Here is a 23298-nt window from a genome sequence, read left to right on the forward strand (position 1 = left end):
ATGAAGACAGTGACAGATTTTCCCCACTATCTTTAATAATCTCTGCTTCAAACTGTTGGAGGCTTCATGGAACCATGTGGAAATGTGTTTGCACTGTGGTGCAGCCTTAGACCTCACAGCTTTCCCAGCAGTTGGGTGGAGAGAAGGCACGTGGTGGTGAGACTCCAGTGAGCTGCACACATTCTGTTTGCAGCCCCTAGTACAGCAAACTCTGCCTTTGGTTAATGTAGTGATACTTCAGGGTTGCCTCACCACAGCTTCTCTGTGCTCTCAGAGAGAAAAGAGAAATACAACTGCTGCCTTTTGCCCCGGATTGCACTGTAGATGGCACTGTGAAACTAAGATTTTGGTAACAAAGATGTATTTTACAGCACCTTTGCAGACGTTAATTGCAGTGTAATGTGGCTTTCTTTCTAGGTCCCCGAAGTGAAGGAAAAATTCTGAGATGCAGAAAGGCTTATTTGCTGCTGCAAATGGGAATCTGGAATAACTATGAAAAACACACTGAAATAATTGTGTTTGACTGGAGCAAAATTCTTGCAAAGTCCCCAAGGTAAGAGCACTTTTTATCTTTCAAATGACACTGAAGATTCTCTGTTCTGGTTAGCAACAATATCCACTTGAATCCAATAGAGAATGAAGGCTTGACATTTCTGAAAGCAGCAGCTCACTGGCGCTGAAGGGCTCGGCACCCCTTGCTGCATCTGTCTGCCAAATTTCATTTTTTCTCTGCCTTTTCAAAGATCCTCTTGTATTTCTTTACATTAGCAGGCTGAAAACTTGTGTCCTGTCTACCTGCAAGGCAGACTAAAATCTGCAGATATATCATTTGGATGGTACTGGATGCTTTTAGCAGCCTTTCAGTTTGGATATGACCGAGTGGATGCTTTGTAGTGATACACTTATTCCTGGAATTGAATGCTCTTACACAGGGGTGAGGTTATCCTGTAAACCTGCTGAGCCCTGGTTTCACATTCCTTGTTTAATGTCTCAAAAGAGTCCAACTCAGCTGGGGAATACTTTTGAAAATAGGTTAGTACAAGACCATTTCCACTGGGACCAGTTTTGCTGCTGCTCTGGGAATGGTGGGAACACCTGGGTCCACTAAAGTGCTGAAAGAGCAGCTGTTGAGCACATGATGCGTGATTTGGGACCTGTCCATCATCACACCTGCCCCTTCCACCAACTCCCACCAGAAATGGCATGTTCAGAATGCCTGGGGTATTTAATTCCACAGGTTAAATCCAGGAAACCTGGAGGAAGGTTTCATGGTGATACATCAGAGTGACACCAGAGCTGGGGGTATCCACTGATACTTGGATGAGATCTGAGTGTTTGCATTTAGAGCAACAGAAGGATTGGATTGGAAGCTGAGCAGATGATGACATTCTATTCATGAGCTGTAACCTGTGTGTTTCTCATGGAGAGGCCAAGAAAACTAAGGTTAAATTCATCTCTCTCCTAAAAACAACAACAAAAAAAGGTTCAGTCACCTGGGAAAGGCTTGGGTGACCAAAATCTGAAATGGTACACTGATTTTAGAACTTACCAGACAGTTTTCTTAGGATAATACTAGACCAACAGCAATAGTGACATTTATGCTGGTTTCACAGTGACTCAATGCCATTAGCTGCAGTGACATTATGTGGTTCAGCTGCATGCAAGAGGTGACTTTGGTTCAGCTACTCTGAATTAGCCTGGGAGAGCTCCAGAAGAGGGGACTTATAGGGTGGGTGAGGAGCAGTGATATCTTCATCTTCTGGGCTTCACTCTCACAGGAGTCTCCCATATACAGCTGTAAAAGGCCATCAGGGTGTTTGTTCCTGTGTACAGCATCGAAACATATTGGGGTCAAAACAGAGCATCTTGTTAAAGCCAGAAAAGGTACCCTCTTGCCAAATCAGTGCTTAAAGTGTGGCTTCTTTACATAAAATTTTAATTCTCTGAAATCTGTAGATATGGTGAGCTGTTTTTTTTTTTTTTTTTGCAATATTAATGTAATTTTAAAAAATATTGTAGGCTGAAGGTGCTGGGGTTTGCACCACTGTATTTCTTTCTATGGTGTAAACCAGAATTTGTTGCTAAAATATATTCACATGCAGCAGGCTTCTGGTCTCTTAACTTTTGATATTAATAAGTACAGTTTTTATTTGTTTGGGTTTAATCAACATTTGCAATTAGAGAAAAAATATTGTTCTGCAAAGTGTGAAAAGGGAAATTGTGTGAGCAATTTTAAGTGAGAAAACATGGCCTCTGGTTTTGTTCATTGGTAGATGTTTATCAAATTTAAGCAACATCCAAGTGTGTCACCTGGTTGTGACAGTAGGGCTGTTTAAGGCATGTGTTGCTGGGGATATCTTTTTTTAAATTTATCTCTTCAGCACTTGAACATTGGATTAGCTGAGTAGTCTCAGTTTTTTTCAAGATATACAGATAAACTTTTTTAGAAAATACTTGGAAGACTCATAACTGGAATCTGCAGAGGAAGAGCAGTTCCCAAAGGACATTTTGGTGCAAATAAACTCATGATAGGCTTGCCCAAATCCCAGTGTGCTGATTAACTGCAGACTAATGTCACTGCCATGAAAACAGTATTTGGTTCAATTTATGCAAATCTATAAATTGCCTTTAATTAATTTGATGTATTCCTACTTGCGGAATTTGCTGAAATTGTGGAACACAGTATCTAAGGGTTCAAGTACATAATGCCCATTTATGTATCATGCAAGCAATAAATCATCATAACTCAGTTTAAAAAGATGATTAGATTCCCTTTCTATATGATGAATGGCATAACATAAGCTATTGAGGGATTTAATTGTAGATATTTGCAGAAAAATTATGGAGGATTTGGGATCTTAGTTCTAAGAATAACATGAATAAGAGTAACAACACCTTCTTTAGAGCAAATGTTTTCTGAAATGCAGTTTCCCACACCCTAGCAGAGAAGTGAGTCCTTGCATGTTTGACTGAGGTGCTGCTTCATGAGTGTTTTACCCTCAGCAAATTAGCTGATCTCCAGGAAATCTCCCAAATATTGTGTGTTTGGGACACCCAGCCAAGTCCTGTGCATGGCTACAGGGGAGTTGGTAGCTTTAGTAAATATGTCCTGAGAAGTCTTAAGTAAAAATGACTTTTTTTTTCCTGCCACTGGGGGAGATGTAGTTAAAAAATAATAGTACAACTCATAAATATGTATGTTTAAATTTGAATGTGGGTGGGTCTTAATAAAAGACAAAAAACCCCATCCCTTATCTCAGATTCATGGAACTGTATTGCAGTCATAATGTGTTATTATAAACACGTGTTTGTGGGCAATGTGATGTGTGCTAGACGTTGCTTCTAATTATAACATGTCCTTAACAAAGAATTGATCTCAACCAAGTAATAAATATGATTTTGTGTTTGCCTTGCAATAAGCCACATTAGTTATTCTTTTAGCTTTTCCTTCCCCACACCGTTTTTATGTTATTCCCTACTCTCATTGTTCTTTCACTCAACTGCTTCCTTTTCTGCCTCCAGGATGAGATTCTGTGCCAAATCAATGCTTCTGTCTGACTGGCTCTTTCTGGTCTATGTGTTAATGGTCTGCTGTAAATTGTTGTCCGCCTCTAGTCACCATCCCCGGGGGCACACAGGTAGGAGCTTTTAAACTCATTATGTGCTACTGAGACCAATTAATACCACTTGCAGCATGTTAGAGCCCACTTTCTAGCAATGGATAATTGATGAGGCTGTTGACAGCACGTTATAATCAGTGCAATAGGTTAAAAATACACCACCAACAAGGAAAAAAAAAAAAAAAAGAGTTATTGTAAGTTTTTATGGCTTTTCTCTAGTTATTTATGTACTGAAGCTCGCCAGGGGGTTTTTGGAGTGACTTGATGACTGCTAGGACTTTGGCATTTGTTTGTGTCATTTTTATCCTTATCCAAAAACATTCTGAGATGTATCTTTATCTTCACCCTCTTAATCCTGTTATCAACTGACTTTACAGTGGTATCATTTGCTCTGGTGGGCAATAAATCGAAGCCCTCAGACTCATGTTAGCCACTTCTTTCACTGACTGACACAAATTCTGACCTGTGCTTAGATCAGCCTCTGATACTCTCCTTCTTTTCCTAACTGACATTTAAGGGGATGCACAATTGTAGTAGGGAAATACCTACCAGGCATGATGTGTTATCATATTATAAATGCCAGAAAAAGCTCAGAACAAGCTGGATTGACTTCCAGCCTGGATTTTTGTAACAACATCACTGGTAGGATCATGTAGGCATCAGCTTGAAAGCAGAAAAAGATGTGCCAGTGCTAATGCCAAGGTATCTGTGCAAGCCCTAAGTAAAATGGGATAGCTGTGCTAAGACTGTGCCACCTTTGATCCCACTTTAACTTTGAACAGCCCCTGTCAGTGCTGCTTTTCAGGAGAGGCCAAAAGTCTGGCTGCAAACCCCACAATGGGTCTGTTCTCAGCACCATACACAGCTTCATGCTGGCTTGGGGATTTCTGCAAGTGTTACTCTCTGTGATGTGACCCTGTTCTTAAATCAGGTGCTACTCCTCAAATCCATATGCAGTGTTCTTAGCTCTGAGCCAGACTCTTGTGGGTCCAGGTCTAATGTTGGCATCCACTCCCCTCAGGGCTGGGAAGTGAGGATGCATTTGGTAGAGGCTCCATCCTCCAGAAGAGACAAACTATTGATCTCTTTCCTGGCTGCTTCCAGTGGTTGTCTAGGCAGGAGCTGAAGGCTCCTCCTGAGCTCACCAAAATATCTTCAGAACTGGCAAGCAGGACTGACTGACCTGCACATGGCTGCTGTGTCTCTGAGAGCTACAAAACCTCCTCCTTGCCTTCCCCCATCACCAGCTCTGCTTCCCCTGGCTGTGCAGCACTCACGTTTGCTGTAAAATACAGCCAAGTTTATGGAGAGTAACTGCATTGTGAGGCAAAAGCCTGGGGAGTGATCCCAGTGAATGCAGTGGTGGAGGATGACCCCTAATGCAGCTTTGTTCTGGGAATTAGTTGTATCCCTTCCACGAGGAAGGGGGTCTGTGCACAATCACAAGTTAATAGCAGAGCATTTCAGAGCTGGCTCTACAGAAAAACCTGGAAAAGAGCCTTCTGCAGCTTTTGTTATTTGGGGAGTGGTCTTGTCAGAAGAAATGTTATTTTTGTCCTTTCAAGATTCACTTTGCCTGAGTACCTAAGGGAAATACCTACAATAAGGCAGCAGTGATCTTGTGTTGTGGGTTTGTATGATGAACACAGTGTATTCTGTAAATCATGACCATGTTTTTTACATAGAATTTCAGAATGCTTGTGAGCAAACCGTAAATTGACACCAAGAACTCTTTCCACCCTATCAAAGAGGTACCACAAAAACAGTCAAGTTGCTTGACTTTAAGCCCATTTGTGTGCTCTGATTTCTCTGATGAGCTAAAAGAAGGTTCTGCTCCTCATCAATAGCTTGGTCCAACTGTGGAGCTGGTTTTCAAATGGACACCCTTGAAGCTGGAGCCTTCATGTACATTTTTTAGACTATGCTGTCCTGTTCTTCCCCAAATGTGATTTTTCCCTCCTTTGCACACTGAAGTGACCCCCATCCCACTTTGATTCCACGTGGTAGATGAAGCAGTGATCCCATTTTTGATTCTCCAGCTCCCTACATCTGACTCTTGGCACCACAGAGGCTTTAGGGGTCTGTCCTCGAGGGGCCTGTGTTTCCCAGCCTCATCTTATCTTTGCTGCCTGACACAACACATAGATTTGCCTTCTAATGGATAATCAAATCTCTGATGGAATCTATTATGTGAGCAAGGTGCTGCCTTGTTCATCAGACAAACAAATAATTCAGAGCTTTTAGCAGAGCCTGCTTTGTGGAAAGCAAATAATTAGCCTCATTTATTTCATACAAATTAACATGTTCTTGGGGAGCAATGGAGATAAAATTTTTGCAGTCAGTAGGCAGCATTCCCATTTTTCAAAGTAAAATGTCCTGAAGCACATTAGAGGGATGAATCCAAGCCTTGGGTTCAGCAAAGGCTTTGTCCTTTAGGTCCAGCAGCTGCCACCTGACAGGTACCTGCTGAGCTGGGAGGCATGAGGGACCCAGCCTGGGATGCTTTGAGAGGAGCTGGTTTTTAAGAACAGGTTGTGTCTGCTCCTGGCAATCAGTGTGCTTCAAGTGATGGGCTTGACATCATCAGCACTTTTAAATAAATGTGTACTCACTACAGCTAAGAAACTTTATTAACTAAGAGTAGACAAGAGAATTTAAGATGAAAAGTGGGAATCAACTTCTTCTTTTCAAAATACTGCCATTTTAAAGGAGCCTAGTCTGGGAAAAGACAATTATTGACCTAGGTCATGCTAGATGGTGCCTGAAAAAAAATTACATTTGTCAGCTGTCTGCCCTATTCAGGCAGGCACAGAGGCTGGATCTTATGGACCAAACCTATCCTGTTCCTGAAAAGTGGGAGAGAATGGCATTGAGAAATCCCTCCCACAATGGAGGCATCTTCCCTGTAATGAAGTGTAAGACAGACCTGGTTCTTTGTTTTGCTCTGTGAAATATTAATCACAAATATCCCCTTAAATACCTGTCAGAGGAGAGGTCAATCCTGCAAGCCAATTCTGCCTTGCTTTGGAGCAGTTTGGATCTTGAATCCAGCTTGGAGGCTGCAGCCTGTTTTTCATTGGAACAGTCAATTGCCCTGACTGACAGAGGCAAAAGGCAGAGGTGGAATTTTCCTTCTCATCACCATTAGATCACTGAAGATGCTGCTTGTGCAGATTATTTTAGCAGCCTCCTTGTATATCTGTGTGGAGAAGAAACATGAGAATATTCATGAGACTTTGTTTCTGTGAATACCCTTCTGAAGAGTTTCTCTTTTGCCCTGACAATAACTAAGGGAAGCATAAGCACCAATTTTACTACTTTTTTTCAAAAATGGGCAGTATTTCAGGCTCTTGAGTACCTAATACCAATATAATGATCAATTCCATGCTGTGCTGGATGAAAGAACATACATTTAGTGCCAGAAAAGGTTTGTTTCCACCTCACTGCTCTAAGTCACAAATGAAGAAGCATTGAAAAGACATTTTGTCAGGTCAGCTCATGTGAGGGCTGGCCCTGCAGACCCTGAGCTGGCACAGCCAGCTGAGCAGTCTCTGCCATGAATTGCTGGTGCAGCCTGGCTTTTTTGAGACTGTTTTACGTGATGATGCTCACCTGCAATGCTTCCAGCTTTGCTGAAGGGTCTAAATTTTTAGGCAGAATGTTCCACATCAACTGCAGTTTTCAACAACTTTAAGGACTTCTTTTCTCTACTTTCAGGGCTTTATGGATAGATTCTGTTCCCACTGGAGTCAGAGGAAAAATTCTTTACTTACACAGCCTCCAGGATTTAATCTCCTTAAAGGAGAGCTGAAAAATTTATATTAGAAATATTGCTGCTTCCAAGAAAATAGGGAAAACCCATGCTGCTTGTTCTCCCTTTATTTTGGGGTTGGAGCATCGTTTTTATGAGATGGATTCCCGTTTCCACCAGAGGGCCCTGCAAGGCTGTGGAAGGGGCTCCAGCACTGGCTTCCTCCTGATTTAAATCCCAATTCTGCATTTTGCTAACTAGAATTATGAGTCCTTTGTATTTCCACGGGTCAGACATGGTTACTGCACAATAAGCTTTAGCCCTTTGTTCTATTTAACTCTTTTTATGTCTTAATGTTTTATTCAGTGTGCTGTTTATGTGGTTTATTACCCAGCTTCTAAATATAGGGTAGCTACAATATACAACCCTGACTGTAATCTCTTCAAGTAATAAGGTAGGGAAGGCAATTCACTTGAGAAATAGGTTCCCTTTAAGACAAAAAGGAGCAGAATTCTCTGTGTGAAGTTTGCTGGTGTACTTATTTTTGAGGAGAAAAAAGCATAAGAAATATTTATTTTCATTTAAATTTTTTTTCCTTAAATAACAATGAGAGCTTTTGATATATATGGCAGACTTTGACAATGACTTCAAATTAGATGCATAGCTATGCTACCAGTAAGTAACAGTTCAGTGTTGATATTTTTTTTTTTTTAATAGGGGAAAAATGTAGCTTCTGGTGTAATTTTCCAAGAATGCACACTTTAACTGTGTGGAATGTGATTGCATATGAAAAGATTTGTGTATTTGTGGGAGCCGAGGGGTGGGAAGGGGAGAATTACAAACTAGTAAATGTGCAGGCTGATGTATCAAAAGTCATTGTTTCAAAAGGGGGTGTGGAAATTCTGTAATAAAAAGGAGAGAGTCTCATTTAATACAAATGGTCAAGCCCAGTTTGTCAAACTGTCAAGCAGGAGGCTGATACCAAGCTCTTTCCTGCAGTGAAAAAAAACAAAGTAACCTTATTTTACAGCCATAGGGGAAAGCTTGTGAAAATATTGTCTTTATTTTATTCATTTTACATTGATACCATAATTTTTTTTTTTACATGACTGCCACATGCTGTAAATTATAATCTTCATATTCCATTGACCAAAACTCTAACTAAAAAGCTTTCTTTTCACTGTGTCTTTTCTTTTAAATCTACTTCTCCCAAACTTAGATCGGATAACAGAAAAAAAATATTACATTGCAAATGGATTGTCTTATGCTAGTGTGTGACAGAAATGGTTACATAAGTGTGAATCCACAAATAGAATGGAAAAGATCTTGTCCTTGGTGTTCACTAAGTGAAGTGGTGCAACAAAAAGCTCTGTTCTGGGTTTCCATGGAGGTCAGCGTGCTGAGTCCTTGGGAGGATGGATGCCAGAGTGATGAAGGCAAGAGATTGAGATGAAAAGGACTTGCATCGAGTTTCTTGCTCTGAAATGATTAAAAGACCTGCCTAAGATGAAGTCCTGACCCCACTGAAGTGGGAGTTTGATTCTTCTGTCATTTAGTTTCCAGCCCACTCCGGATGCGTCTCAGCAAAGTTAAACTTCATAGTTATGATTTTATTAAAGCTTAAAGCAGTCACTCACAGAATTCACCACTGGCAAATCACTGCCATTTTGAAGGATGGAAACTGTTTTAGGGCCTGTTCTTCTATTGATCCCCACGTCTGTGCTCAGTGGCTGGGCTGCATTGCCACAGCCTCCAGTTCCATTAATTGTGACACCAGTGCAGAGCCTGCCCCCAACCTAAAGTTCCATTTCAGTGTAATTGTAAGGCCTTTCATCCCAAATGGGTGGCTGCACAGGCTTGAATAAATGTCCATGGAAATGGCTAGCAGTTTCTGGTGATTTAGACTGTCTGGTTTTGTCTGTGCTACCTGATGAAGGGTGGTTCAGAGGCTGCCTAGGGCAGACTCTCCATGGTGGCTTTCATTTGCCCACACCTGGCCGTGGGTGGGTCCAAAATGTTCACCTTGTATTTAAGAGCAGGAAATCTGTTGTCATCCTTGGCTGTAGCATCCAACATGCCCCACCTGTGCCTGATCCACTCAGACTCCAAGTGCCCAGCTCTGATCTCGTGCCAAGCACGGTGCTCTCCCCTCCGGAGAGCTGCCCCTCGACTTTAACCTTGAAAGTTTATGGGGTTGATGTTCCTGCTTTCAAGGACATCTTTGAGCAAGCACTTCTTCTTGGAAACCAGGTGATGTTTAATTAATAATGGAAGACCCTGGAGATGGATTTTTTTTTTTTAACTAACATTTAAGTGTTTTGTTGGCAGAGCACCTCGGGATTGCTGCTGGTAGCCCTTTGCTGCAGCTGTTTTTCAGTGTTTGGCAGCATTCTTGCATTCCTTCAGGAGAGTGACAACTGATAGCAGACAATGGATTCTAAAGCAGGAGATTAAAGATGTCTTGTAGGCTTCAGCAGCGTAATCTCTCCTCATCGCACTGGAGATGGAAGCTACACCTGACATTCATTATCTTCAAGGGTGGCAATCTTCAACAATACCTCCAGAAATGCCAAAAGTTATGAGTGAAAAATTCTAGAATCAACAGTTCTGTTGCTTACTGATTGGCCTGCCTTTATTTCTTTCTTTCTTTTTTTTTATTTCTACCAATTTTTTCTCCTTATGGATATCATACATATGCCTTGCAGTCCATGAATGGTCAGTAGTCTTCTGATATATGTTGTTATTTTGAGAAATAATGACCAGGTAAGCATGAGGCAAGATTTCTCTTAGCTTTATTTCCTGCTTGCATCCTCCTGATACCAGTTCTGTTTTATACCTGTATTTCCTTCGAGTAGCATCTTAAGATGCAGTGAATATTTTGGAATAGGCAGATTTCTTTTGATGTCTTTTTTTGCACAAACAGACACAAATTAGCTGGGGTGGAATGGCAGGCTCTGTGTTTAGCAGACCTGGAGTGTGTTAACAGCTGTTTGTAGGGTGCTGCATCACGTTGGCTGGTTTTGCCTGATAGCAAAAACAAAACTGTGATTGTAAAGCAAAACTCAAAACGTACCAAAGTAGTCTTTTGGGTTCATTTTATTTTCAGGTTGGGTGTAAAACCTTAAAGTATCTTTTGTGCTGTGTATCTCCCATCTTCTACAGCTTCCTTTCTTTTCTCAGGATATTTCCTTCTTCATAACAGGAAATAAGGCTGATAGAGAGCAGACACTGACCTTCCTTGTTTGTGGTGTCCTGGATTGTCTCTGAAAGGGACACGAAATCTCTCCTGACTTGCCATGTGGAGGAGGTGCCCTTTTCAGAGGACATCTTAAGACTGTGTGTCAGCACTGACACTTGTTACTAAGTTTTCTCAGATTTGTCTTTGGAAAATATAATTGATTGAAAATATTAAAATCAAGTCAGAATATAACTTGAGAAAAGAGCATATGATGTCAGCTGGCTTAACTCTCCCCAGCAACATGAGTGTCTGGCATGAATTGTGGCTATGCTAATGATTTCTGTCCAGTGAACCCTTTCAGCAGATGCTGGTGTTCTTCCAGATGGAAAAAATAAAGCAAACCAAAAACAACAACAAAAAAACAAACAAACCAACCCAACCAAAACTGAGTCAACTGGAATTTCTCATCTAAAAGAGTTTGAATGGAGAAAGAGGTCCTTGCTGTTCTCTACATGCACTCTATTAGAGTTAGTAGTGTTGTGTCACTGAGGAAAAAAATGTAGCTGATAATTTTATTTTCTGTGTTTCTAAATGCATATTGTTTAAAAAAAGTCTGATTGCTCTGCAAGGATTATCACTTGCTTGGTTGGGTGTCCAATTCTGTTGTCTGTTTTTAGGAATGGCTGCTGACAAAAGAGTTTAATAATTTATTTGCATAGAGTTAATTTTTCAGCCTTTGTTCCTCTTCCAAGGTTTCAGAAATATGAAGACAATATAATGAGTTTTATTATCAGACCTATGTTCAATGTTGTTTGAATTATATAGAAAAAAAGCAATAGTTTGATATTTCATTCAGAAATACTATGACAGATGGGCTATTTTTCTCCCCTCACCACACACTATTTTTACTATTTTATTTGGAAATACAAAAGACCCCACAACTTTGTGTTGACATTCTTTAGAAATTGAGTAAAATTGCTGCCCTCAGCAAAATGCAATTTACTGCAAGGGATGCCACAGTCCCCAAATGAGGAGCCAAGATAATTAGTGTGCAACTGACAAATAACTCTGCAATGCTAATGTAATGAAGCATCCTTTTATCAGGCTGCATCACATGGTATTTTGTGCCAAGCTAGAGAGAAAAAAGAGTTTACTCTGAAAACATGTCCTCTTCTGGGGCAACAAATCTAATCCAGCAATGACTTGAAAGAATTTTCCTGACCCTTCCCTGGTGTCAAGGGATTTGGATTGACTGAATTCTGGATCAAACCCAAAACCTGAGTAGGGTTTTTTGCAAAATCATTTCCATTTTTCTTCTGGCTGTAGCCAGAACAGCATCAAAGCAGCATTAAAAAGAACTATGGCTGCAGAAAGACCAGTTATTCAGGGAATAAAGGTGATTCAGCATTTTTTCTGTTTTCTCTCCAAAACCCAGAAGGGTCCTTGCCCCAAATTCTGCAGCCTAAATAAACAGTGATCTCTTCTCTGGCAGCCAAATCAAAGCCATATAAGGTGTTTGTCAGCAACATGACCTGCTTTACAAAGGAAGTGTGATTATTCTCATTTAAGAGATGGGGGATGAAACACTTGTGTGCATGGTGAACACTTCCATGTCTTGGGAGCCAATGGGTCTCAGGTGCAGAACTGAGCCAGGGGTCAGGTTTAGATTATCCTGCCTGGGACTTGGTGGCTGGGCTGTGATTTATGTGAACAACACACTTAAATACCATCACTGCTCTGTGCTGGCCAGCACAGGTACCACCTGTCAGAGCTGGCAGGTGACTGGAGAGCTCCTTCCCAAACTTATTTCCAGTATTTCTCACTCCAGAGTCTATTAGCTGAGTTGGTCAAAAGGCGCTGCAAAGAAAGGACATTTATTCTTATTTACTAGGTTTTGCTTACTATATTTTTTTGGTGAAATATGACGTGACCTTTCAGTCTGAGATCTGTTAGATGACAAATATTATCAGCAGGGTCACTCCCTGACCAAGGGAAAACTGCCTGTTGTGCAATGATGAATTCAGTCAGGGGACGAGCAGAGGAAAGATGTCTGCTTTGTGGCAGCCTCAGCAGATGGTTGTACTGAGAGGATATTGCTAATTGCCACTGCTCTTATATTAGCATGGTGATTAGAGACTGGTTTGCTACTTGGCTGTGGGGGATGGGGAGAGAAGAAATGGGGTCCTTGTGTCTCAGGTGAGTGAGGTGAGAGGTAAAGGACACAGGCCTTGTGTACCCATTGGCTGACCCTCGTTTCATGCAGAGTGAAGCACAGGTGACACCAAGGTTCCTGGAGCTGAGGGGCAGCATGTACTGGCCTCCAGCAGAGAAGGGGTCAATGATGTTATAACACACTGTAAATAAAGCATTAAACAAAATAATTCTGAATACAAAAAGGAATTGGTATGAAAATCACAAGGATAAACACTATGCTTCAGTAGGACTGTGTGTAAAAATCTAATTGCAAAGTGCTCTCTGGGGCAATGAGAGTTACTTAGTCTTTTTTTTGCATAAATTTGATGACTTAAGCTGTCTGCTTTGTGAATGGCCTGCATGATAGAGTGAACAGGATGTGAGTCTTCCAGGAAGAAGAAAGGCAGAAATCCCTTTCAGTGGAGACAGGATCTCATGATGTCATTGTGCACTTGATAGGCCAATTGAAATTGAAAAATCACATTTAAATTTCTGAATGATGAGATGAGATGCAGATAAATAGGTCTGCACTAATGATTACATGACCTCTTGGGTAGAATCAAATAATAAATAGTACATTTTCAGTTAAGTCTGTGGTCCTGTATCCAAACAAGTGCTAAAGTTTAAAATGCATTTGAGAAGTAACATGGTAGAAATATGCAAAGCTGAGTTTATTCTTCATGTTAGGTGCTGTGCAAGTCTTGTTTATAGGGATGTGTGAATTACCAGGGCTTTAATGCCCCAGTTAACTTTTTAAACAGGTAAATGGATTTATTGTGTTTTGGTATAAAGGCAAATCAAGGATATCTCTTTATTGCCAGAACACAACTATCCCAAATGAGTCCTCCTGAAGTTATTTACTGGGAGTGCCCTGGGCTGGGTGTCTCGCTCAGACAGAGCTGAACTGAACATATGTCAGCAAATCAAAGCAGATACCCTTGCAGATTCTCTGTAAAAGCTGACTTGGAGCCTGGTGCAATGTACAGCCTGTAATCACAGGGCAGCCCTGGCTTTTGCCTGTGACTCCAGTAGAGTGATTTTTGTAGCATTCAGGACTTTCTGGAGAGTGGAGAAGTTCTGGATGTGCCCCTGCTTTTCTGGGAGGTTGACTGTACAGGGAGGACAACATGTCAGGCTTTCAAACTGTTACAAAACTCCCCAAGATAATCAAACCAGATGAAATGTGGATTATGATTCTCCCATTCTGCCAGTGGTGTAGTAGAATATCAGGTACTGCTAAGTGTTTATCAGTCACAGTTCACCTGTTTCCCCCCATACACCAAAAATAAAGCATCATCCCCTTCTTTGTTGACTGCTACACCACTGCTGCTCTTTGGGAGAATTCTGTGTAATGGGATTTAAAGAGGAGTTAAATTAAAAGTGGACAAATGATCACTTTATGTTTCTTGTAGCAATTTGACAGGAAATATGAAGGTATGAAAAATACAGAGACTGACACTTGTTTCTCTCAGCAGCATCTCAGAGTCTCACAGAGCAGAGCACTGATTGTGCAGCTAAACTGCTGAGGAAAGCTTTGTCTTTTCCTCTTTCCTGGTCCCAAGTCAGCCAACTTTCCCCCTACTTCCTTCCCATTCTCCTTGATTTAGAGGAGTTTGTGCCATTGATGTCTTGTTGTAGCATCCTATTCGCATCAGAAATTTATCTTCTTCATAAATTGCTCTGTAGACGGTACCCTAACAATTTGGGTTGGCTTTCAATTCTTGTCACTGTCTTTGCTTCATCATCCACAAGTAATGATGTTGATAATGAAAATGTTATGCTATCATTTACAAATTCTTAGCCTGTCTGTTATCTTTGAGGAGATGATAAGTAGATAGCAGAATATCAAAGTCTCATTTTGCTCTACATGTATTCTGAGCTCCCAAGTACTGAAACAAGGCAGATACAGGCTTTTAAAGTTAGATTTAACAAGATATTTAGATACCTATCGCAGCAGATTAACAGCCAGTAGGATTTTTCAAGAGAGTTTATACAAGGTATGTGCTGAACCTCCATTTTAAACGCAATGAAATTCTAGATCTGAAGACTTGGGATTTGTGCTGGTGTAAGATAGATAAGATCCTGCATGTTACAAAGCTGAGTCATCAGTCCTCTCTCAGCTCCAGCATCTTAAACCAGCTGAAGAGCTGCAGGGTCGAAGTGGATCGAGTCCATGGAGTGATTTCTCAGGCAGCACCAGGAGCAAGTCCAGGCAGGAGGCGCCTCTTTTGTCCTCATGCAGAAGGAGCAGACTCTTACAAAGGCTTCTTCTTCACGCCTGCTTTATTTTACTTTCCCTGCAAACCTTAGCCTTGCTGGGCATTGCCACGAGGTGCAGAAGGAGCATCCCTGTGCCCGTGGCTCGTTCTCCATCCTCTGCTCGGTCCCTGTGCTGAGCCCCGCTGGATGGCAGCAGCGCGACAGCCACAGGGTCTGGCTGAGCAGTGCCACGCTCCCACTTGGAACGTATTCTCCCAGATTTCCACGGGATTTTCTCCCTACTTAATCTTTTATTTGCCTCTGTGTGTCCAGGAGAGGCACAGCTCGGTCTTCAGTTTGCTCAGTGTCCAAGCCCGTGTGCTGCTGTTCCAGATTTTCCAAGAGCAGGGGCCAGGTCAGGCAGCGAGAAGGGGACGTGTCCCTGGTGTGGTCACACTGCAGCCAGGACCAGCCCAGCCCGCTGCTTCTCAGGCAGATCTGGACTTGGGAAGGGAAATGAAATTAAGCCTGAGTGTTTCCTTTCCAAGTTTTATTAGGCTGTATAAACAGCAATTAAAACAGGCAGGTATTTACTGCCTGATAGCGCTGACAAATAATTTAATTTCGCACTGCTTAAAAAATGATCCTCATCTTAGCAGGCTTTGTAATTAGGTTTGACCTTAAGCAGCCCTACACTCCTCATGTTAGTATCCTCATGTTAGCAGCAGTATCCGAATTTCAGAGTCTATTTAAAATGTAAATTATGTTTCTTAAAATGTGTAACAACATCTCATATAGCGTCAAGATGTTTAGCATTTATGTTATAAAGGTACATAATAACTAAATGTTTAATAACCAGATGTCACAATTTTATGCTGAGTGCTCGGACCTGCAATATTTTATGTGTGTGCTAGTATTTAAATGAGATCCAACTCAGCTCCAAGGCTAACAATCTATTAGGATGAAAGTGTGGGCAGTTCACCTCAGTGTCACTGCTGCATTTTTTAGCTATTCATGTGTGGACTCTGTACTGTGAGAGAAATATCTTGCTGTCAGCTACAGTATTTACTAATGAGCCAAGAACAATTTAAAGAAATGCATTGACTCTCAACATTTAGTTTCAGGAGACCAGATGTTAAAAACGAAAAAGCTTTGTTTTGTTGACTGCAGTTCAGGTTCTACCTAGATACCCAAAATATTACTATCATTTGAATTTTAATTTTTGTGGGACTTTCTCATGTTGAAGAGAGACCGTTGATTGTACAAATCTCTATTTTAGATCACACCTGCTTCCTTTGGAGGTGGTTCTAAGTTTAAGAGAAAATGCTTGTGTTTACTAGGGTGTGAATATGACATTAAGTGGTTGCAATAAAGATAGTGCTGTTTGTTGCAAGCAGGAAATATGAGATCAGAACAGACTATTTCCCTAGAACAGCAGTGCTATAAATGCTGAATTATTAACAGTAAATCCACGGTATTTCCTTTTGGATATGTAGAAGAGACTTAATCCCAGCCACAGGTCTTTATGATGGTTTTAGGCAAGAATATGGAGACAATGAAGTGAGGAAAATTGCTATTTGGAAAAAAAAATGCAAGCTTGGAGCTGGTACAGACATGACCTCTTTTATAGCCCTTCATCTTCGAATGAAACAAGATTTTGGCAACTTGTTCACCTCCTTCTGAACTTGCTTGCAGATACAGTGACACAAAACTGTTTCAAACTTATCAACACCAGCACTGCCTGAATGCATTATCTGATGCTGCACTATTGGGGCTGTTTGATTTACATGACTCTCCCAGCTGTTGGATTTATCTGGTTGGCTTAAAAGCCGAAAGGAAAAATTGCTTTAAAGGAGAATTTTTTAAAAATAAAGAGATACCTTAGTTTAGGTTAATTGTGCCATCTAGGGAAGATATTTCATTAGCATTATTAATCTAGGTCTGTGCCTGGCCCTGTGGGAGAGTGCTGTGCATGCTCCAGGTGACAGAAGATGGAATATCCATGGAGAGGACAGAACAGCTCTAGCTGGCAGACACATAAAATAATCCATATGAAACTGGAGAGTTTTAGGGAACTTTGGAAGTTTTAAGGGCACATCTTAGAAGTGCACAGGGATTTTGTCCTGTACATTCATTATGAAATGATACAGTTTAATCAAGAGATGATTTATGCACTTGTGACAGTGGTATAGACAGGCTGCAGTTAAGTTCATCCTGATGTGAGTGTCTTGTTCCAAGTGTTGGGATTGGCTGCAGATGATAAGAATGTGATTTCTTCTCTTTAGTTCGTTGCATTTCAATTTGCTCTTATTATGATATTTGTCAATCCAACAGTCCAGCATGTTCTGAATTAATTATGAAATACCTCAAAGTAAATGGAGCTGGGACTACTGCAGAGATCAGGAGATTTCTGTGGTTTGCTGAGTTTAGTGAGGCTCTGTATTTCACAAAGCTTTCCTAAAGAGGAACCATGTGCTCACCTTGAATTTCAAACACTTCTTAGCCCTGAAGAACTGAAAGTTCTAAAGGAGCAGGAGAGATGATATTTTACAGTGCCTCCACCTGTCACTGACTCCCTAATAATTTTTGAGAGTGCTGGGCCAGCAGAGGTTGTGCCAGTGCAGACTGTGACCCAAACACTGGGGTCCATCCCTCCCAGCACTGCCTGTGCTGTTCTCAGGTTTCTGTTGGTTTCTGTTCCACTAGATTCTGATTATTAGATACCATCCCTTTGAGATATCATGCATTAGATATCATCAGCAAATGCTGAACAGGAAAGGTCATTGTTTTCAGTGTTCCCTTAAGACTCTTCTGAAAATCCCACCTGAAAAGTCTCTTATTACTCACATTTGTTACATGAACAATGTCATTCCTCATCCTCAAATGACAGGGAAACACCAATAGTAGCTCACCTTTAATTTCTTTAATGTTGTTTTGTGTTCAGTGACAAATTATAAAATATATTTAAAATATATAAAATATATATATATATTTATATATATATATTTATATATATATATATATATATATAAATATATAAAATATATTTAGCAGGATCCCATAAATAACTGCAAGCTGAGAATAGAATAATGATGGAAAGCAACTAGTTAGCCAGATCATATAACTGCAATGCTTTGTACTGCCAGGAAGGACTTATACCAGGTTGCTTGCAGAGTTGCTGTTTTAAACCTTCTTGAAACCTGAAGGTGTGTAATTTGAGAACTTTTATGGATTTCTTTATATAATAGTTCTAAGAAGCCTTGCCCCCAGTGACCTAATTATGTCACCTGCATGCTGCACAACTTTGTACTCAAGCAAGACTGCCACAGGCATGTGAGCTTTGCACTGAAATTTTTTTAAAATTGGACTTCATCTTTTCTTCCCCTCTCTTCCAGTACAAGCTGCTTGACTTTAACATTTTACCTTAGGTTGGATGGTTCACTGTTTTTTTTTTTCCCTTGGAGTTTTGCTTATGCTTTTGTTGTGTGTGTTTTTGGGGTTTTTCCCTTTTTTTTTTTTTTTTTTCCCAAAAGGCCAAGGATGCAATGATAGAACTAATTTGTATTTTTAATCTGTACCTTGTAATTAGAGCTGGAGGGAGATGCCAAATGAGTAAGAACTTTTCCTTTAAAATCTCTCCAGGCACATAACTGAGTTTTGGGAGAGCTTTAAAGGAAAGTACTAATGAAATTCCTGCAGAAAAGGAAAAATAAGGCAACAAAATTAAGACTTAAGCGTGCTATTTTTATTCAGGACAGGGGTTAAAAAAGACTCTGGTACCCCCTGGGCTCACTCTCAGATAAAACATTTGAATCACTAATTATTATATTCTTTTTGTGTGGATGAGTTTCTGCCCCATTGGTTTCCCCAGTACTGAGATTTTTAGGCGATTGAAGATGATTTTGATGTTACTTGGAGATTTTGCATTGTTTTACCTCGGCTTTGTTTGAAAACCAGGCTGTTTTTACTGTGAGATCAGTAATTTTCATGAAGTTTTGTTTTTCTAGAGGGCAAAGCTCCAAAGCACAATCCCCAACTTATTTAAATACTGGAAACTGAATAGCTGTGGAATTGTGAAGGTTGAAAAATACCACACCTTTCACTCAAGCAGAACAATGAATTAGAAACAAAACACAGTCATGGTTATAACCTCCAGGAGGGTGCTGGTGGTCAGAAAGGGTGGAGGTGGAGGAGCAGGTCTCTTGTGAAGCTGAAAGAGGGGTTGCCATCCTTTTGGGCAGGATTCTGCCAGTAGATCTCCAAAGGTAGAGCAGCACAGAGCTTTGTGCCTGGATCTGCTGATAGGATTGCTCTAGCACAGAGGATTCTTTGTTTCTAGGAAACACATATGCAAAATTTTCATTTTATGTTCTCTTCTGAGAATACATGCGTGTGACTCCATTAGCACAGTCAACTCCAATGCCTTCCTTCTGCCAGCTGATCCTCTAAGGATCCACTGTCTTCTGCTCTCAGTCACTTTTCTCCTTAGTCTTCAACAACCTTTATTTAAAAATACCAGTTTATAGAATCACAATGATGGCTCTGAGCATTTCTCTGAAGCAGAGACATTGCAGAGCTAAGCCATGTTGTTCATTGGCACTTATGCTGTGCAGGGGATGGATGATTCTGCATTTCATGTGCAAGAAGGAACATAAGCCTCAGCTTGTGCTGGCATTCCCAAGGACAAATGAAAACAAATGTTGAACAAGATTTCTTTTGATAAAGAAGACACCCAGTTAAAATGAAATTCAGGCCTTTTACTTATGCAAGACTAGCTTTTAGTCTTCCTATAGAAGAGGTATCCAGGTGAATACACTTGGTCTTAGCTGGCATTTCTTAAAACTGGATTATTCCCCCCTTCCCTGGTGGGGGCCATGGATAGTTGACTTTCCCTCATCTCATTTTTGTATGCAAAGCTGGCTTTCTCTCCATACTACTTAGTACCTATCCTCTATCACTTGAATTTTCTAGGGTGGTTTGAGTTATTTTTTTGTTTTCTGTGGCTTAGTGAAGGCAGCTTTCTCTCCTGTTGTAGCTGGATGACCAGGCTGAAGATACAGGTGAAGTATCATCCATAGTCTGAAGAAAAGACCACTAGCTATCAGGATTTGTGAACTGGAGAGTAAATTATGGGGATTTTTATATTTCTAAAACTGAATTTTGGAAATGAGCAATATCCCCCATCATCCAGGGTGTTCTCAGCTATACCTCTAACTTAAGTATATTAGTTTTCCAAGTGATGTAAATAAAATTAATGGGCCTGACTTTGTTTATGGGCTGTGTCTCTGTGCAGGCACAGCCCTGGTGCAAACACTCCCATCCTGGTGTTAGCAGGCAGCTGTAAACCTCTATTCCTTATGGCTCCCTTGTAGCTCTGTGCTCTGATGCAGCTCAGCATGCAGATTTTTGAGTAAGGAGAGGCAATAGTTTTCAACATAAACAAGTCCACTGGGTCACATTAACCTCCTTCAGTCTCTGTGTTAAATAATTAAAATAAACTAGGTAATGTTTAACTATACGTATTTAGAGGCTTTCTGGAGGAGCTTATTAGTTCAATATTCTAACACAGTGTCTTAAACCTTCCTGAGCTCCAGGATCCCTTATTAAATATTTAGTGCATATTGCTGAAAAAGTCAAGATTTGCTTTATTTCTTAGAAGAAATGTCTATTCTAAAAACTCATTCAGCCTTTAAAACACTGGCCGTCTATAAATACTACTTTTCTCAAGTTGTCATTTCTTGCCAGCAAGGAGTATTTTTCATTTGTACCAATCTTAATAGCACCCCAAGAATTAATACTTGCAGGAGGCTCTGCAGTGCATCCTTGCTGTATTCTGTAGAATCACCTCAAATACCTTTTTAAGCAATTCATTTGACAGCAGCTCCTTTGGATAGAAAGAAGATGTGTGTCAGCTGCTGACTGTGCTTCGGAGACATCAATATTTCTCCTCTTCTGCTTCTAAAACTGTCAAAATGAAATTAGTTAATTGGTGGGTACTTTAGTGTAGTTGCTGTGGGATAGTAATTATTGGTGACAAGAGCTGCTGGATGTGCACTAATACAGTACAGCAAAACCTAAAATTTGGAAATGTAAGGCATTATCCTGCACTGCTATTATGACTAGTCATTTTGCCACAGTCTGACTTGCTACAGATTCAAACCTTCAAGTTCAAGGACTTCTTGCCAGGAGAGAGAAGGTTTTGCTTTGTGCAGAGCAGAGTTTTATAAGAATTGCCACATAGCTAAGCAACAGCAGCTTAGTGGATTAAAATAGCATCAGTGATATCTCCAGTCTCTGGGGTAATGAGTTCTAAGCAAGGCAAAGACCTCCAGGAAGGGATTTTGTTTCTGTGGAGTCTCTATCAGATGTTAGTGAATAATAAACAAATAACAAATTGTTTCACTGAGTCCATTCTCATTTTGGCTAATTGCCTGTCTTGGTTCAGTACTTCTGAAGACAAGACACAAACCACGTTGCATTTACCTTTACACCCAGGTCTGACTGCTTACTGAAAGCAACAGATCCTGTATTTTCTCTCTGCCTCTAGCTAGAAATGGTCACTCCCTGCTCCAGGATTGTCTCTCAGTACTTTAATTCATCACTTTCCATGTTGCTGTGTGCTCTGAGGTGTCAGCTGAGAGGAAAGGGTCCTTGCTCAGCCCCCATGAAAGCAGCACCTTCCAGTGTGAAGGTGTCTGAGCAAACCATTTACAGAATCCTGCAAACAAAGCTCTTTTCCACTTCTAACAGACTCCCCATAAGTGGTCTGTGTGCCATAAAACATGAACTACCGAATAATCCACCCCTATACAGATGCTTAAAATCACTCAGAAGCTAACAAAGTGTGTTGGACAGGCAGCATACTGGATCTCTAACTCAGAATCTATTCATCCTGGTAATTTCCATCCACCTCCCATGTGAAACTCACCTGTGCTTTAAGCTGTGAATCATGATCAGTCACAGCTCTGCTCTCATAATGCTAGGAAGGAGAAGTATGAGGTGAGAAACTCTTTTAAAGAGGGTAGTCCCAATTTTGACAAGGTGTTTAATGCACAAATATGTCCATTTCTTCATTTGCAGTATTTTCAGGTTTAATGGTGTCTAGATTAACAGATTTTTCTTCTCTACTGACTGGAATTTTTTCTGAAATTTGATGGACATGTAAAAAGTTAACCCAAAAAAAAAAAAAATCCTTCTGGTTTGAACTGACAGGAGTGTTAGAAGAAATAGAAATCTATTCTCTCTTACCCAACTTCAGTGCTTTTTGAATAACAATATATTACTGAAGTTCCTGATGAAATGTCAATGATTTTAAAGAAATAAAAGGGGAAATGAATTATGATTTTCAAAAGACTTCACCTTTTAATCTTAGAGAGCAAAATGCATTCCTGAAGGAGAAATAATGCTGTTTTTTCCCTAGACCATTGCAAATAGATGTCAGGTTTGTTGCCTGATTCCATGTCTAATAGTTAGTGCAATTTAATGAGTACAAACTGAAAAGTGGAATGGTTCTCAGTAGGAAGGGAGCTCAGTTCTTCTTTTGACACACCCTGCTGTTCAGTTGCTTGTAAAAGATACCCACAGGTGGCAATTCAGTGCTCTCAGTGCCTTGTCTGTGTGAAAGAATAAATGCGAAGCCAGGGCACACTGGGAACAAATCCACCCAGGCTCACAGGCTCAATAGGTTTCAAGAGGAGTGAAAAAGGGCAGCCTTTTAACTAAAGGAGGGTGTTGGTGGTCTGAGATTTTACTATTGATATTTCAGGTACTTGATATTTAAGTTAATTATACCTAAAACTTATGTAAGGAGTGAAATTTATACTAAATTCAGTGGTTCAGGCCTTCAGGTACCCCACTGCTGCAGTCAGTTTGGAAGACATACTTTAAAACTCTTTTCTGGAAATCATTTGCCAGCTGGCTCCACCAGAACACTGTACTGTGGGCTCTGTGGAGAGACAGCAGAGAAATCCTTGTGAGGACTGAAGGGGGCTAAGAGAGAGATGGAGAGAGACTAATTTACAAGGGCCTGTAGTGACAAGACAAGGGGGAATGGCTTCAAACTGAAAGAGAGCAGCTTTAGATGGGATATTGGGAAGAAATTCTTGACTCTGGGGGTGGCTGCCCAAAGAAGCTGTGGCTGCCCCATCCCTGGAAGTGCCCAAGGCCAGATTGGATGGGGTTTGGAGCAACCTGGTCTAGAGAAAGGAGTCCCTGTCCATGGCAGCCAGGTTGGAACTGATTTTCCAGGTCCCTTCTAATCCAAGCCTATCTATGATTTGATGATTTTATGATTATCACACTTTTCTTCCACTGTCTCATCCACCACCAGTGCAGAATGTTTGGCTCAGGGACTCTCA

General features: G+C 40.7%; 1 protein-coding gene across 1 annotated transcript in view; it reads left to right on the forward strand.

Moving 5' to 3' along the window:
* Positions 1–473: 473 nt before the first annotated feature.
* Positions 474–23298, forward strand: part of TAFA4 (TAFA chemokine like family member 4) — a 40173-nt gene continuing 17348 nt past the window's right edge. Inside the window, exons 1-2 of the mRNA XM_053989504.1 lie at positions 474–553; positions 3523–3638. Of these exons, the coding sequence (XP_053845479.1) occupies positions 474–553; positions 3523–3638 (196 nt within the window). The remainder of the gene's footprint in view (positions 554–3522; positions 3639–23298) is intronic.

Source organism: Vidua macroura, chromosome 13, assembly GCF_024509145.1.
Source record: "Vidua macroura isolate BioBank_ID:100142 chromosome 13, ASM2450914v1, whole genome shotgun sequence".
NCBI classification, from domain to species: Eukaryota; Metazoa; Chordata; class Aves; order Passeriformes; family Viduidae; genus Vidua; species Vidua macroura.